Source organism: Oncorhynchus nerka, linkage group LG2 (genome assembly GCF_034236695.1).
Source record: "Oncorhynchus nerka isolate Pitt River linkage group LG2, Oner_Uvic_2.0, whole genome shotgun sequence".
In the NCBI taxonomy this organism is placed as follows: Eukaryota; Metazoa; Chordata; class Actinopteri; order Salmoniformes; family Salmonidae; genus Oncorhynchus; species Oncorhynchus nerka.
In genome coordinates this window covers 75,892,995-75,910,525 of record NC_088397.1, presented here as the reverse complement: position 1 = coordinate 75,910,525, position 17,531 = coordinate 75,892,995, and the positions used below count along the sequence as shown (strand labels likewise).

The 17,531-nt window shown below is 50.8% G+C and overlaps 1 protein-coding gene across 1 annotated transcript in view; it reads right to left on the bottom strand.

Moving 5' to 3' along the window:
• The window catches only part of LOC115117971 (phosphatidylinositol 4-phosphate 3-kinase C2 domain-containing subunit beta-like), a 93,511-nt gene that overhangs the window by 49,669 nt on the left and 26,311 nt on the right, over nucleotides 1-17,531 (bottom strand). The window contains 10 exon segments of the mRNA XM_065002726.1: nucleotides 9,283-9,316; nucleotides 9,534-9,680; nucleotides 9,798-9,861; nucleotides 10,107-10,186; nucleotides 10,281-10,392; nucleotides 14,950-15,070; nucleotides 15,491-15,651; nucleotides 16,150-16,250; nucleotides 16,559-16,617; nucleotides 16,620-17,470. Of these exon segments, the coding sequence (XP_064858798.1) occupies nucleotides 9,283-9,316; nucleotides 9,534-9,680; nucleotides 9,798-9,861; nucleotides 10,107-10,186; nucleotides 10,281-10,392; nucleotides 14,950-15,070; nucleotides 15,491-15,651; nucleotides 16,150-16,250; nucleotides 16,559-16,617; nucleotides 16,620-17,382 (1,642 nt within the window). The 5' untranslated portion in view covers nucleotides 17,383-17,470.

The window sequence follows — 17,531 nt, the reverse complement described above, 5'->3', positions numbered from 1 at the left end:
ATCCTCCTGTCTGTCTCCTATCCCCTCTGTCTGTCTCCTATCCCCCTGTCTGTCTCCTATTCCCTCTGTCTGTCTCCTATCCCCCTGTCTGTCTCCTATCCTCCTGTCTGTCTCCTATCCCCATGTCTCTCCTATCCCCCTGTCTGTCTCCTATCCTCCTTCCCCTCTGTCTGTCTCCTATCCCCCTGTCTGTCTCCTATCCTCCTTCCCCTCTGTCTGTCTCCTATCCTCCTTCCCCTCTGTCTGTCTCCTATCCCCCTGTCTGTCTTCTATCCTCCTTCCCCTTTGTCTGTCTCCTATCCCCCTGTCTGTCTCCTATCCTCCTTCCCCTCTGTCTGTTTCCTATCCTCCTTCCCCTCTGTCTGTCTCCTATCCCCCTGTCTGTCTCCTATCCTCCTATCCCCCTGTCTGTCTCCTATTCTCCTTCCCCTCTGTCTGTCTCCTATCCTCCTTCCCCTTTGTCTGTCTCCTATCCCCCTGTCTGTCTCCTATCCTCCTATCCCCCTGTCTGTCTCCTATCCTCCTATCCCCCTGTCTGTCTCCTATTCTCCTTCCCCTCTGTCTGTCTCCTATCCCCCTGTCTGTCTCCTATCCTCCTTCCCCTCTGTCTGTCTCCTATCCCCCTGTCTGTCTCCTATTCTCCTTCCCCTCTGTCTGTCTCCTATCCCCCTGTCTGTCTCCTATCCTCCTTCCCCTCTGTCTGTCTCCTATCCCCCTGTCTGTCTCCTATCCCCCTGTCTGTCGCCTATCCTCCTTCCCCTCTGTCTGTCTCCTATCCCCCTGTCTGTTTCCTATCCTCCTTCCCTCTGTCTGTCTCCTATCCCCCTGTCTGTCTCCTATCCTCCTGTCTGTCTCCTATTCTCCTTCCCCTCTGTCTGTCTCCTACCCTCCTTCCCCTTTGTCTGTCTCCTATCCCCCTGTCTGTCTCCTATCCTCCTTCCCCTCTGTCTGTCTCCTATCCCCTGTCTGTCTCCTATTCTCCTTCCCCTCTGTCTGTCTCCTATCCCCTGTCTGTCTCCTATCCTCCTTCCCCTCTGTCTGTCTCCTATCCCCTGTCTGTCTCCTATCCCCCTGTCTGTCGCCTATCCTCCTTCCCCTCTGTCTGTCTCCTATCCCCCTGTCTGTTTCCTATCCTCCTTCCCCTTTGTCTGTCTCCTATCCCCCTGTCTGTTTCCTATCCTCCTTCCCCTTTGTCTGTCTCCTATCCCCCTGTCTGTTTCCTATCCTCCTTCCCCTCTGTCTGTCTCCTATCCCCTGTCTGTTTCCTATCCTCCTTCCCTTTGTCTGTCTCCTATCCCCTGTCTGTTTCCTATCCTCCTTCCCCTCTGTCTGTCTCCTATCCCCCTGTCTGTCGCCTATCCTCCTTCCCCTCTGTCTGTCTCCTATCCCCCTGTTTGTTTCCTATCCTCCTTCCCCTCTGTCTGTCTCCTATCCCCCTGTCTGTCTCCTATTCTCCTTCCCCTCTGTCTGTCTCCTATCTCCCTGTCTGTCTCATATTCTCCTTCCCCTCTGTCTGTCTCCTATCCCCCTGTCTGTCTCCTATCCTCCTTCCCCTTTGTCTGTCTCCTATCCCCCTGTCTGTCTCCTATTCTCCTTCCCCTCTGTCTGTCTCCTATCCTCCTGTCTGTCTCCTATCCTCCTTCCCCCCTGTCTGTTTCCTATCCTCCTTCCCCTCTGTCTGTCTCCTATCCCCTGTCTGTCTCCTATCCTCCTTCCCCCTGTCTGTTTCCTATCCTCCTTCCCCTCTGTCTGTCTCCTATCCCCTGTCTGTCTCCTATCCTCCTTCCCCTTTGTCTGTCTCCTATCCCCCTGTCTGTCTCCTATCCCCCTGTCTGTCTCCTATCCTCCTTCCCCTTTGTCTGTCTCCTATCCTCCTTCCCCTCTGTCTGTTTCCTATCCTCCTGTCTGTCTCCTATCCTCCATCCCCTTTGTCTGTCTCCTATCCCCCTGTCTGTCTCCTATTCTCCTTCCCCTCTGTCTGTCTCCTATCCCCCTGTCTGTCTCCTATCCTCCTTCCCCTTTGTCTGTCTCCTATCCCCCTGTCTGTCTCCTATCCCCCTGTCTGTCTCCTATCCTCCTTTCCCCTGTCTGTCTCCTATTCTCCTTCCCCTCTGTCTGTCTCCTATCCCCCTGTCTGTCTCCTATCCTCCTTCCCCTTTGTCTGTCTCCTATCCCCTGTCTGTCTCCTATCCCCCTGTCTGTCTCCTATCCTCCTTCCCCTTTGTCTGTCTCCTATCCTCCTTCCCCTCTGTCTGTTTTCTATCCTCCTGTCTGTCTCCTATCCCCCTGTCTGTCTCCTATCCCCCTGTCTGTCTCCTATCCCCCTGTCTGTCTCCTATCCCCCTGTCTGTCTCCTATCCCACTGTCTGTCTCCTATCCTCCATCCCCCTGTCTGTTTCCTATCCTCCTTCCCCTCTGTCTGTCTCCTATCCCCCTGTCTGTCTCCTATCCTCCATCCCCCTGTCTGTTTCCTATCCTCCTTCCCCTCTGTCTGTCTCCTATCCCCCTGTCTGTCTCCTATCCCCCTGTCTGTCTTCTAACCCCCTGTCTGTCTCCTATCCTCCTTCCCCTTTGTCTGTCTCCTATCCCACTGTCTGTCTCCTATCCTCCTTCCCCTTTGTCTGTCTCCTATCCTCCTTCCCCTCTGTCTGTTTCCTATCCTCCTGTCTGTCTCCTATCCCCTGTCTGTCTCCTATCCCACTGTCTGTCTCCTATCCTCCATCCCCCTGTCTGTTTCCTATCCTCCTTCCCCTCTGTCTGTCTCCTATCCCCCTGTCTGTCTCCCATCCCCCTGTCTGTCTCCTATCCTCCATCCCCTTTGTCTGTCTCCTATCCCCCTGTCTGTTTCCTATCCTCCTTCCCCTCTGTCTGTCTCCTATCCCCCTGTCTGTCTCCTATCCCCTGTCTGTCTCCTATCCCCCTGTCTGTCTCCTATCCTCCTTCCCCTCTGTCTGTCTCCTATCCTCCTGTCTGTCTCCTATCCCCTGTCTGTCTCCTATCCCCCTGTCTGTCTCCTATCCCCCTGTCTGTCTCCTATCCCCTGTCTGTCTCCTATCCTCCTTCCCCTTTGTCTGTCTCCTATCCCACTGTCTGTCTCCTATCCTCCTTCCCCCTGTCTGTTTCCTATCCTCCTTCCCCTCTGTCTGTCTCCTATCCCCCTGTCTGTCTCCTATTCTCATTCCCCTCTGTCTGTCTCCTATCCCCCTGTCTGTCTCCTATCCCCTGTCTGTCTCCTATCCTCCTTCCCCTTTGTCTGTCTCCTGTCTGTCTCCTATTCTCCTTCCCCTCTGTCTGTCTCCTATCCCCTGTCTGTCTCCTATCCCCCTGTCTGTCTCCTATCCTCCTTCCCCTTTGTCTGTCTCCTATCCTCCTTCCCCTCTGTCTGTCTCCTATCCCCTGTCTGTCTCCTATCCCCTGTCTGTCTCCTATCCCCCTGTCTGTCTCCTATCTCCCTGTCTGTCTCCTATCCCCTGTCTGTCTCCTATCCTCCTTCCCCTTTGTCTGTCTCCTATCCCACTGTCTGTCTCCTATCCTCCTTCCCCCTGTCTGTTTCCTATCCTCCTTCCCTTCTGTCTGTCTCCTATCCCCCTGTCTGTCTCCTATTCTCCTTCCCCTCTGTCTGTCTCCTATCCCCCTGTCTGTCTCCTATCCCCCTGTCTGTCTCCTATCCTCCTTCCCCTTTGTCTGTCTCCTATCCTCCTTCCCCTCTGTCTGTTTCCTATCCTCCTGTCTGTCTCCTATCCTCCTTCCCCTTTGTCTGTCTCCTATCCCCTGTCTGTCTCCTATTCTCCTTCTCCTCTGTCTGTCTCCTATCCCCTGTCTGTCTCCTATCCCCCTGTCTGTCTCCTATCCTCCTTCCCCTTTGTCTGTCTCCTATCCTCCTTCCCCTCTGTCTGTCTCCTATCCCCTGTCTGTCTCCTATCCCCTGTCTGTCTCCTATCCCCTATCTGTCTCCTATCCCCTGTCTGTCTCCTATCCCCCTGTCTGTCTCCTATCCCCTGTCTGTCTCCTATCCTCCTTCCCCTTTGTCTGTCTCCTATCCCACTGTCTGTCTCCTATCCTCCTTCCCCCTGTCTGTTTCCTATCCTCCTTCCCCTCTGTCTGTCTCCTATCCCCTGTCTGTCTCCTATTCTCCTTCCCCTCTGTCTGTCTCCTATCCCCTGTCTGTCTCCTATCCCCCTGTCTGTCTCCTATCCTCCTTCCCCTTTGTCTGTCTCCTATCCTCCTTCCCCTCTGTCTGTTTCCTATCCTCCTGTCTGTCTCCTATCCTCCTTCCCCTTTGTCTGTCTCCTATCTCCCTGTCTGTCTCCTATTCTCCTTCCCCTCTGTCTGTCTCCTATCCCCCTGTCTGTCTCCTATCCTCCTTCCCCTTTGTCTGTCTCCTATCCTCCTTCCCCTCTGTCTGTCTCCTATCCCCCTGTCTGTCTCCTATCCCCCTGTCTGTCTCCTATCCCCCTATCTGTCTCCTATCCCCTGTCTGTCTCCTATCCTCCTTCCCCTTTGTCTGTCTCCTATCCCCCTGTCTGTCTCCTATCCCCCTGTCCGTCTCCTATCCCACTGTCTGTCTCCTATCCTCCTTCCCCTTTGTCTGTCTCCTATCACCCTGTCTGTCTCCATTTCTCCTTCCCCCCTGTCTGTTTCCTATCCTCCTTCCCCTCTGTCTGTCTCCTATCCCCCTGTCTGTCTCTTATCCTCCTTCCCCTTTGTCTGTCTCCTATCCCCCTGTCTGTCTCCTATTCTCCTTCCCCTCTGTCTGTCTCCTATCCCCCTGTCTGTCTCCTATCCCCCTGTCTGTCTCCTATCCTCCTTCCCCTTTGTCTGTCTCCTATCCTCCTTCCCCTCTGTCTGTTTCCTATCCTCCTGTCTGTCTCCTATCCTCCTTCCCCTTTGTCTGTCTCCTATCCCCTGTCTGTCTCCTATTCTCCTTCCCCTCTGTCTGTCTCCTATCCCCTGTCTGTCTCCTATCCTCCTTCCCCTTTGTCTGTCTCCTATCCCCCTGTCTGTCTCCTATCCTCCTTCCCCTTTGTCTGTCTCCTATCCTCCTTCCCCTTTGTCTGTCTCCTATCCCCCTGTCTGTCTCCTATCCTCCTTCCCCTTTGTCTGTCTCCTATCCCCCTGTCTGTCTCCTATTCTCCTTCCCCTCTGTCTGTCTCCTATCCCCCTGTCTGTCTCCTATCCTCCTTCCCCTTTGTCTGTCTCCTATCCCCCTGTCTGTCTCCTATCCCCCTGTCTGTCTCCTATCCTCCTTTCCCTCTGTCTGTCTCCTATTCTCCTTCCCCTCTGTCTGTCTCCTATCCCCCTGTCTGTCTCCTATCCTCCTTCCCCTTTGTCTGTCTCCTATCCCCCTGTCTGTCTCCTATCCTCCTTCCCCTTTGTCTGTCTCCTATCCTCCTTCCCCTCTGTCTGTCTCCTATCCCCTGTCTGTCTCCTATCCCCTGTCTGTCTCCTATCCCCCTGTCTGTCTCCTATCCCACTGTCTGTCTCCTATCCTCCATCCCCCCTGTCTGTTTCCTATCCTCCTTCCCCTCTGTCTGTCTCCTATCCCCCTGTCTGTCTCCTATTCTCCTTCCCCTCTGTCTGTCTCCTATCCCCGTCTGTATCCTACCCCCTGTCTGTCTCCTATCCCCTGTCTGTCTCCTATTCTCCTTCCCCTCTGTCTGTCTCCTATCCCCCTGTCTGTCTCCTATCCTCCTTCCCCTCTGTCTGTCTCCTATCCCCCTGTCTGTCTCCTATCCGCCTTCCCCTTTGTCTGTCTCCTATCCCCTGTCTGTCTCCTATCCTCCTTCCCCTCTGTCTGTCTCCTATCCCCCTGTCTGTCTCCTATCCTCCTTCCCCTCTGTCTGTCTCCTATCCCCTGTCTGTCTCCTATTCTCCTTCCCCTCTGTCTGTCTCCTATCCCCCTGTCTGTCTCCTATCCCCGTCTGTCTCCTATCCTCCTTCCCCTTTGTCTGTCTCCTATCCCCCTGTCTGTCTCATATCCTCCTTCCCCTCTGTCTGTCTCCTATCCCCCTGTCTGTCTCCTATCCTCCTTTCCCTCTGTCTGTCTCCTATCCTCCTTCCCCTTTGTCTGTCTCCTATCCCCCTGTCTGTCTCCTATTCTCCTTCCCCTCTGTCTGTATCCTATCCCCCTGTCTGTCTCCTATCCTCCTTTCCCTCTGTCTGTCTCCTATCCCCCTGTCTGTCTCCTATCCTCCTTCCCCTTTGTCTGTCTCCTATCCCCCTGTCTGTCTCCTATTCTCCTTCCCCTCTGTCTGTCTCCTATCCCCCTGTCTGTCTCCTATCCTCCCTCCCCTTTGTCTGTATCCTATCCTCCTTCTCCTCTGTCTGTCTCCTATCCCCCTGTCTGTCTCCTATCCCCCTGTCTGTCTCCTATCCCCCTGTCCGTCTCCTATCCCCCTGTCCGTCTCCTATCCCCCTGTCTGTCTCCTATCCTCCTTCCCCTTTGTCTGTCTCCTATCCCACTGTCTGTCTCCTATCCTCCATCCCCCTGTCTGTTTCCTATCCTCCTTCCCCTCTGTCTGTCTCCTATCCCCCTGTCTGTCTCCTATCCTCCTTCCCCTTTGTCTGTCTCCTATCCCCTGTCTGTCTCCTATCCTCCTTCCCCTTTGTCTGTCTCCTATCCCCTGTCTGTCTCCTATCCTCCTTTCCCTTTGTCTGTCTCCTATCCCCCTGTCTGTCTCCTATCCTCCTTTCCCTCTGTCTGTCTCCTATCCTCCTTCCCCTCTGTCTGTCTCCTATCTCCCTGTCTGTCTCCTATCCCCCTATCTGTCTCCTATCCCCCTGTCTGTCTCCTATCCCCCTGTCCGTCTCCTATCCCCCTGTCTGTCTCCTATCCTCCTTCCCCTTTGTCTGTCTCCTATCCCACTGTCTGTCTCCTATCCTCCATCCCCCTGTCTGTTTCCTATCCTCCTTCCCCTCTGTCTGTCTCCTATCCCCCTGTCTGTCTCCTATCCTCCTTCCCCTTTGTCTGTCTCCTATCCCCCTGTCTGTCTCCTATCCTCCTTTCCCTTTGTCTGTCTCCTATCCCCCTGTCTGTCTCCTATCCTCCTTTCCCTCTGTCTGTCTCCTATCCTCCTTCCCCTCTGTCTGTCTCCTATCTCCCTGTCTGTCTCCTATCCCCCTATCTGTCTCCTATCCCCTGTCTGTCTCCTATCCCCCTGTCTGTCTCCTACCCCCTGTCTGTCTCCTATCCCCCTGTCTGTCTCCTATTCTCCTTCCCCTCTGTCTGTCTCCTATCCCCTGTCTGTCTCCTACCCCCTGTCTGTCTCCTATCCTCCTTCCCCTTTGTCTGTCTCCTATCCCACTGTCTGTCTCCTATCCTCCTTCCCCCTGTCTGTTTCCTGTCCTCCTTCCCCTCTGTCTGTCTCCTATCCCCCTGTCTGTCTCCTATTCTCCTTCCCCTCTGTCTGTCTCCTATCCCCTGTCTGTCTCCTATCCCGCTGTCTGTCTCCTATCCCCCTTTCTGTCTCCTATCCTCCTTCCCCTTTGTCTGTCTCCTATCCCCCTGTCTGTCTCCTATTCTCCTTCCCCTCTGTCTGTCTCCTATCCTCCTTCCCCTCTGTCTGTCTCCTATCCCCCTGTCGGTCTCATATTCTCCTTCCCCTCGGTCTGTCTCCTATCCCCTGTCCGTCTCCTATCCTCCTTCCCCTCTGTCTGTCTCCTATCCCCTGTCTGTCTCCTATCCCCTGTCTGTCTCCTATCCTCCTTCCCCTTTGTCTGTCTCCTATCCCCTGTCTGTCTCCTATCCTCCTTCCCCTCTGTCTGTCTCCTATCCCCTGTCTGTCTCCTATCCTCCTTCCCCTCTGTCTGTCTCCTATCCCCCTGTCTGTCTCCTATCCGCCTTCCCCTTTGTCTGTCTCCTATCCCCTGTCTGTCTCCTATCCTCCTTCCCCTCTGTCTGTCTCCTATCCCCCTGTCTGTCTCCTATCCTCCTTCCCCTCTGTCTGTCTCCTATCCCCCTGTCTGTCTCCTATTCTCCTTCCCCTCTGTCTGTCTCCTATCCCCCTGTCTGTCTCCTATCCCCGTCTGTCTCCTATCCTCCTTCCCCTTTGTCTGTCTCCTATCCCCCTGTCTGTCTCATATCCTCCTTCCCCTCTGTCTGTCTCCTATCCCCCTGTCTGTCTCCTATCCTCCTTTCCCTCTGTCTGTCTCCTATCCTCCTTCCCCTTTGTCTGTCTCCTATCCCCCTGTCTGTCTCCTATTCTCCTTCCCCTCTGTCTGTCTCCTATCCCCCTGTCTGTCTCCTATCCTCCTTTCCCTCTGTCTGTCTCCTATCCCCCTGTCTGTCTCCTATCCTCCTTCCCCTTTGTCTGTCTCCTATCCCCCTGTCTGTCTCCTATTCTCCTTCCCCTCTATCTGTCTCCTATCCCCCTGTCTGTCTCCTATCCTCCCTCCCCTTTGTCTGTATCCTATCCTCCTTCTCCTCTGTCTGTCTCCTATCCCCTGTCTGTCTCCTATCCCCTGTCTGTCTCCTATCCCCCTGTCTGTCTCCTATCCCCCTGTCCGTCTCCTATCCCCCTGTCTGTCTCCTATCCTCCTTCCCCTTTGTCTGTCTCCTATCCCACTGTCTGTCTCCTATCCTCCATCCCCTGTCTGTTTCCTATCCTCCTTCCCCTCTGTCTGTCTCCTATCCCCTGTCTGTCTCCTATCCTCCTTCCCCTTTGTCTGTCTCCTATCCCCCTGTCTGTCTCCTATCCTCCTTCCCTTTGTCTGTCTCCTATCCCCCTGTCTGTCTCCTATCCTCCTTTCCCTTTGTCTGTCTCCTATCCCCCTGTCTGTCTCCTATCCTCCTTTCCCTCTGTCTGTCTCCTATCCTCCTTCCCCTCTGTCTGTCTCCTATCTCCCTGTCTGTCTCCTATCCCCCTATCTGTCTCCTATCCCCCTGTCTGTCTCCTATCCCCCTGTCCGTCTCCTATCCCCCTGTCTGTCTCCTATCCTCCTTCCCCTTTGTCTGTCTCCTATCCCACTGTCTGTCTCCTATTCTCCTTCCCCTCTGTCTGTCTCCTATCCCCCTGTCTGTCTCCTATCCTCCTTCCCCTTTGTCTGTCTCCTATCCCCCTGTCTGTCTCCTATCCCCCTCTCTGTCTCCTATTCTCCTTCCCCTCTGTCTGTCTCCTATCCCCCTGTCTGTCTCCTATCCCCCTGTCTGTCTCCTATCCCCCTGTCTGTCTCCTATCCTCCTTCCCCGCTTCTGTCTGTCCTCTCTGTCATCCCCTACCAGCCAGTATTTATGTGTGGATTATTCAGTGCTATTGTAGGACATTCAATTAGTGAGGAACTTACCTCTGTTCTCTCTGATGGCCAGCACTGATGAATCCTGTGAAGAGACACACACAGTTACAGAATCCAATCAACCAACCTTTGGTTCTGGAGTTACAGGAGTACAGTAATTCATGAAGTTATCCTTGTGTACTGGTCTAAGATCAGTTTAGTATTTAGAACATAATGTTTATGGCTATGATTGGGGAGGGTAAACTGATCCTAGATCTGTGTATCTGAAGCATGGTAGATGTGATTGTGAGTGTGTGTGTTACCTTCTGGACTCTGGGCTGCAGACGACAGGGGCATGCTGGAAGCTGGTTGAGGGCGGAAGTGATGTCAGGTGTTTCCACAGCAGCCAGCGAGCTGCAGAGAGCCTTCACTGATTGGACGAGCCGTTCCACGTGCAACACAAGCTCCACCTACAGAGGGCAGGAGGGAAAGAACATAGAGAATTCAACCTTACACATCAATTTTAAAAATAAAAATGTTTGTGTTCCTTCTTGTGTGTTTTTATGTGTGCGTATGTACAAGGTTACCTCTGATAGAAGAAAGGACTCAGCCTCGTTGTGAAAGGTGTCCAGGAGCAGAGTCAAAGCCTCCCTGTTCAAACAAGGAAATATCAACAGCACTGATATCAAAGTCCCAGCCTAAGGCCTTCCATTGCTTTTTAAAGAAGTTTTCACATATTCCAAAAAGACTTGACTAATCCATCCAATTTGGTAGGCAGATCACATTTATTTTACTTCCAATCATCCAAGTTATCCTATCAGATTAGGAATCACCTTGATAAAGGTTGCATCTCTAATGTGTTCAGTGGCGTGAGAGCTATAGGCCCCTACCCTCACCTAGTAACTGTCTGTTTGATTGGTCGCTCCTGCAGCAGGATGCTGTGGTTCATCGTAGAGGCCGTCTCATCATCCTCCTCCTGTCAAGCACAACACAACCATATAATCAAACAAGAGTGTGTGCGTCTCTGCTACTGTATGCGTGTGTGTGTGTGTGTGTGTGTGTGTTTTCACCGTGCGGCCCAGTTCTGTGTTGACAGAGCCTCTCTTGGTGAGGAAGAGACGAATGTCCCAGTCAAACTTCACACACAGCTGGATATGCTCCAACCCTGTCAACGTCTGGGAACTAACAGAGGGAGAGAGAGAGAGAGAGAGAAAGAGAGACAGAGCGAGAGACATACAGAGAGAGGGAGAGACACAGAGAGACACACACAGAGAGACACACACAGAGAGACAGAGAGACAGAGAGACACACAGAGAGACAGACAGAGAGACACAGGGAGAGAGAAACACACAGGAAGAGAGACAAACAGAGAGAGAGAGACAAACAGAGATAGAGAGACAGCCAGAGAGAGAGACAAACAGAAACAGAGAGAGACAGACAGAAAGACAAACAGAGAAAGACAGAGAGACGAACAGAGAGACAAACAGAGAAAGACAGAGACAGACAGAGAGACAAACAGAGAGACAAACAGACAGAGACAAACAGACAGAGACAAAGAGAGAGACAAACAGAGAGACCAACAGACAGAGACAAACAGACAGAGACAAACAGAGACAGAGACAAAGAGAGAGACAAACAGACAGAGACAAACAGACAGAGACAAACAGACAGAGACAAAGAGAGAGACAAACAGAGAGACAAACAGAGAGACAAACAGAGACAGAGACAAACAGAGACAGAGACAAACAGAAACAGAGAGACAGACAGAGAGACAGACAGAGAGACAAACAGAAACAGAGAGACAGACAGAGAGACAGACAGAGAGACAAACAGAAACAGAGAGACAGACAGAGAGACAAACAGAAAGAGAGAGACAGAGAGACAGACAGAGAGACAAACAGAAAGAGAGAGACAGAGAGACAGACAGAGAGACAAACAGAAAGAGAGAGACAGAGAGACAGACAGAGAGACAAACAGAAAGAGAGAGACAGAGAGACAGAAATGTTATTGTAAAGTTTCCCTCCCCAACAATACTAATAACAAAGCATTGAAAAACAAAGACATTATTCATAAAAATGAAAACATTTGTAGGACAAGTTTGCCATTCAAGTGGATAAGCCATGTCCCTACACAATGATGTGATGCAGCTGTACTTAGTGAACACACACACAGGGGAAAACACACTACAATATGGGCCTGGGGGTTCAATGTGAGGTGATTGTTTTGCTTCATAAATAAGAGCGAGAGAAGGGAGGGCAAATAAAGAGAGAGAGAGAGCTAAAACCCTACTACTGTCCAGCCCTGTGATTGACAGCTGTGTAACAAGCAATGACCTCAACACACAGAGCAAGTCCAGACAACTTTTAACAGCCGCAGATTATCAGGGGAAAACACACTTTCTGCTGCAAGCCGGAAACACACACACACACACACACACACACACACACACACACACACACACACACACACACACACACACACACACACACACACACACAGAGAGAGAGAGAGAGAGAGAAACACACAGCTGCTCTGGGCCTGAAAAACAAACAAACGGAAAGAATGAGACACACACTCTTACATGAACAGTCATGGCCAAAAGTTGAGAATGACACAAATATTAATCTCCACAAAGTCTGCTGCCTCAGTATCTTTAGATATTTGTGTCAGATGTTACTATGGAAAACTGAAGTATAATTACAAGCATTTCATAAGTGTCAAAGGCTTTTATTGACAATTACATGAAGTTGATGCAAAAAGTCAATATTTGCAGTGTTGACCCTTCTTTTTCAAGACCTCTGCAATCCGCCCTGGCATGCTGTCAATTAACTTCTGGGCCACATCCTGACTGATGGCAGCCCATTCTTGCAAAATCAATGCTTGGAGTTTGTCAGAATTTGTGGGTTTTTGTTTGTCCACCCGCCAAGTTCTCAATGGGATTAAGGTCTGGGGAGTTTCCTGGCCATGGACCCAAAATATCTATGTTTTGTTCCCCGAGCCACTTAGTTATCCCTTTGCCTTATGGCAAGGTGCTCCATCATGCTGGAAAAGGCATTGTTTGTCACCAAACTGTTCCTGGATGGTTGGGAGAAGTTGCTCTCGGAGGATGTGTTGGTACCATTCTTTAATCATGGCTGTGTTCTTAGGCAAAATTGTGAGTGAGCCCACTCCCTTGGCTGAGAAAAAACCCCACACCTGAATGTTCTCAGGATGTTTTACTGTTGGCATGACACAGGACTGATGGTAGCGCTCACCTTGTCTTCTCCGGACAAGCTTTTTTCCGGGTGCCCCAAACTATCGGAAAGGGGATTCATCAGAGAAAAATACTTTACCCCAATCCTCAGCAGTCCAATCCCTGTACCTTTTGCAGAATATCAGTCTGTCCCTGATGTTTTTCCTGGAGAGAAGTGGCTTCTTTGCTGCCCTTCTTGACACCAGGCCATCGTCCAAAAGTCTTTGCCTCACTGTGCATGCAGATGCACTCACACCTGCCTGCTGCCATTCCTGAGCAAGCTCTGTACTGGTGGTGCCCCGATCCCGCAGCTGAATCAACTTTAGGAGACGGTCCTGGCGCTTGCTGGAATTTCTTGGGTGCCCTGAAGCCTTCTTCAAAACAATTGAACCGCTCTCCTTGAAGTTCTTGATGATCCGATAAATGGTTGATTTTGGTGCAATCTTACTGGCAGCAATATCCTTGCCTGTGAAGCCCTTTTTGTGCAAAGCAATGATGACGGCACGTGTTTCCTTGCAGGTAACCATGGCTGACAGAGGAAGAACAATGATTCCAAGCACCACGCTCCTTTTGAAGCTTACAGTCTGTTATTCGAACTCAATCAGCATGACAGAGTGATCTCCAGCCTTGTCCTCGTCAACACTCACACCTGTGTTAATGAGAGAATCACTGACATGATGTCAGCTGGTCCTTTTGTGGCAGGGCTGAAATACAGTGGAAATGTTTTTGGGGGATTCAGTTCATTTGCATGGTAAAGAGGGACTTTGCAATTCCTTGGATCACTCTTCATAACATTCTGGAGTATATGGAAATTGCCATCATACAAACTGAGGCAGCAGACTTTGTGAAAATTAATATTTGTGTCATTCTCAAAACTTTTGGCCACGACTGTATATGTGCCGCTGCTCTGAGACAGAAATGAAACACACAGGTGCACAGAGCCAGAAAACACACACACACACACACACACACACACACACACACACACACACACACACACACACACACACACACGTTCAGCTGCACTAGACGGGAATGAAGCTTGCTGTACAATACATTTCAACCCTGTCTGGCTGCATTCCTCTGAAAGGAAAGAAGACTTCATAGGGGAGTGAGAGGGAGGGTGTGTGCATGTCAGGGTGTGTGTGTCAGGGTGTGTGTGTGGTGCGGGGGGAAAGGACATGTTTTAGGGGAAACCCACTGTGGCTAAGCTGGCCCACAGACATACCGTTTCTGTCCGTGAGTTTGTGACTGTGTGTATGTGTGGGAAAAGGGTCTAGAACAGTCTGTGTTTTAGGGACGGTTTAGGTCGGCCCACATTCATCAGCAGAGCTTGTTAAAAACTACCACAACTGAGTCCTTCAGTTAAATGTGTGTGTATATCTGGACCACAAACACACACACACACACACTCCAGCTCTCTCCCTCCCACAGTCTACCCCCAACTCACTGCCCTGTCATTCATGAGAAAACCTAAACACACACATTCCTATAGTCTGGGCCTCTCACATACAAACACAGAAACACAGAAACGTAAGGTTGAGACATGCATACACACACACAAACACAGAAACGTAAGGTTGAGACATGCATACACACACACAAACACAGAAACGTAAGGCTGAGACATGCATACACACACACACAAACACAGAAGCGTAAGGTTGAGACATGCATACACACACACAAACACAGGGCTGAGACTATGAGCTGAGGTCAGTACAGGTGTATCAAAGGCCATCAGACTGTTAATCAGCCATCACTAACATTGAGTGGCTGCTGCCAACACACCGACTCAAATCTCTAGCCACTTGAATAATTAAAAATGACATGTAATAAATGTATCACTAGTCACTTTAAACAATGCCACTTTACATAATGTTTACATACCCTACATTACTCATCTCATATGTATGTACTGTACTCTATACCATCTACTGCATCTTGCCTATGCTGTTCGGCTTTCGCTCATCCATATATTTATATGTACATATTCCTATTCATTCCTTTACTCTTGTGTGTAAAAGGTAGTTGTTGTGAAATTGTTTGATTACTTGTTAGATATTACTGCATGGTGGGAACTAGAAGCACAAGCCTTTCTCTACACTCGCATTAACATCTGCTAACCATGTGTATGTGACCAATAACATTTGATTTGAGTGTATAGCCCAGGTCTAGGAGTGTGTAGCCAAGGTCTAGGAGTGTGTAGCCAAAGTCTAGGAGTGTGTAGCCAAGGTCTAGGAGTGTGTAGCCAAGGTCTAGGAGTGTGTAGCCAAGGTCTAGGAGTGTGTAGCCAAAGTCTAGGAGTGTGTAGCCAAAGTCTAGGAGTGTGTAGCCAATGTCTAGGAGTGTGTAGCCAATGTCTAGGAGTGTGTAGCCAATGTCTAGGAGTGTGTAGCCAAAGTCTATGAGTGTGTAGCCTAGGTCTAGGAGTGTGTAGCCAAAGTCTAGGAGAGTGTAGCCAAAGTCTAGGAGTGTGTAGCCAAAGTTTAGATGGTTGTCTTTACTTCTGTAGGAACTCGGCCTGACCACAGATTTTGAGGAGGTAGTGGTCGACATCAATGTGGTCGAGGTCTTCATTAGCGTAACACAACGTCTGGTAGATCAACAGGTCTACCGTAGACGACCCTGAGAGAGAAAGAAAGAGAGAGAGACCGAAGAATGAGGCAATAGAGTGACTGTTTATTTGGCCAGTTTGATCTCTCTGAGTGAGAGAAAACATACTCTCTGCCCTCATCATGAGTCATGACCTGACGGTACCCACAGCACATAGTCTTACACACTAATGGAGTCTTACACACTAACATCCCTTAAATCTCTCTCTCCCTCTCAGACAGATGAATGAGTCAGTCATGTTTAATTGAGAGGTCCGCATAATTACATCAAGGGATCTCCAACAACAGGCTTTTCCTAATCCAGAACCACAGTGGTCTGGACAGGACTGAGGCCAGCACACATTACATTCATGTATGAGAATAGGGGTGAGATCTCTGTGCTGTTGAACCTGTGGTGTCAGCATTGTGTGTGTGTGGTGTGTGTGTGTCTTACCATCACAGGTGAAGGTGAGTGGTTCTCTAAAGTGGTCGCTGATGACCGTAACCTTGACGCTGACCCCTAACCCCTGTTGCAGCTCTTCAGGCCCCACTGAGGGTGTCCACACAAACCCTGTGTTCTTAGACTGGTCACTGCACGGATATGCTGACCGCAATCTGAACACAACACACAGTCATGATTATTAACAGGTAATAAATAGCCTGACAACACACAGTCATGATCATTAACAGGTAATAAATAGCCTGACAACACACAGTCATGATCATTAACAGGTAATAAATAGCCTGACAACACACAGTCATGATCATTAACAGGTAATAAATAGCCTGACAAAACACAGTCATGGTGATAATTGCATGTAGACAGCCTGACCACAACCTGACCACAATACATCCACAACAAAACCACGACACAGCAATGTTTCTAAACAGCCTGACTGAGGGTGAGGGTAACATTTGGGCCCAATCCCAAATCAACCCCTAAACAATATGCCCTATGTGGAGTTCTGAGAGGATTTGACAGGTGTAGGCAATATGGCAATAGCTCCATCTTGCATTCTAATACTGTGGGTGGAAGTTTCACCATGTGGCTTATATCAATCAAATCCTACACAAGTACATAGGATTCGATTTGGGATTGGGCCAAACACTTACACATCGAGCATGTGGCAGAAGGCGGCCACCTCCTCGTCTCTCTCCTCTGACACCTGGAAGAGCTCATAACCAAAACCATTGAGCCTGGTGCCCAGGGACACCTGTCAATCACACACAGAGACACAGGAAGGATCAGAGTCACAACTGAAGGTAATGGAACATTCAGAGTAACAGAACTCAAAGTAATGGAAAACAGCTGTGCTGGACTTGACTGGATTGAAGTAAACTGGGGATAAAACAAAACGAGACATTTCAAGGCCTCTTTGTTTGTTTCTAGGTTTCCCTATGGAAAAATGGAATGAGGGTATGAGGTAACAACGTTAGATGGGGATTAATGCTATGTCATGCTAAGTCACGTAATGAAGCTGTCGTGAACCTGTTGTAACCCTGTCACAGGGTGAGTAGTTACCGGGTCGGCCGACACTCTGTGCTGGTTCTTGTTGCTCTTTTGGATAGGTACGTAGGTGCGGGGGGCACCTGAGGGGGGAGCGTCTTGCTCCGAGCCAACGGCTTCCCTGATTGGTCCCCGTTGGCCCGCCTACCCCTTGGCGATGGCAAATCCCCATTGAGCTTGGAGAGAGCGTCGTTGAGGCTCTCGTAGTTTAGCGTCTCCCCTGACGACAGTTTGGGCTGGTCCACCTCGGGGGTGAACAGGTTGACATCTCGGGGAGTCGTAGTGGGTCGGGGGGGCAGGAAGGGCTCAGAGGAAGGGAGTAGAGGGGTCCTGGGGGGTACAGCAGGAGGAGAGTCATCAGGACGAGGGGGGAAGCCTTTAGGCAGAGTCAGAGAAGAACCAACGCTAGACCCTGACTCCCCATAGCTGGAACTCAAGTAGTCTCCCTTCCCTGGACTCTCCAGGATATAGATGGGCTCCCTGGCCCTGGCTGGGGAGGGCTGTGGGGAGTGGGACCCCCCAGGCTGGAGGTGGTGGAGGGAGAGGTCTGAGCCAGATAATCCTCTTAGCAAACTCCTTCCAGGAGGACTAAGGCTGGGGCGGGGTGGGAGGGGGCGATCGACCTGCCTCTGGCCCTCCCAGGGGGGCAGGGTAGGTACCTTCCCACCACCCTGGCTGCTGGTCCCCTGGCTGTCCCCCCCCTTGTCCTGTTTGAGTCTGGACAGGGCATCATACTCCATCTGTAGGGCTTCAGCCAGTACCAGCTCTCTCTGGCTCAAGCCCAGGGAGTCCAGTCCCCAGGGACCCTCGCTATCCTTCTGAGTTTGTGCTGCCGACATGCTCCTACAGGGGACGCCACCACTGACAGGAGAGGAAGACACCGGTGCTAGGGCTTCCAGAGAAGAGACATTGGGCTCAGAATACGCTCTGTGGAGAGAGAGAGAGAGAGAGAGAGAGAGAGAGAGAGAGAGAGAGAGAGTTTATCAGA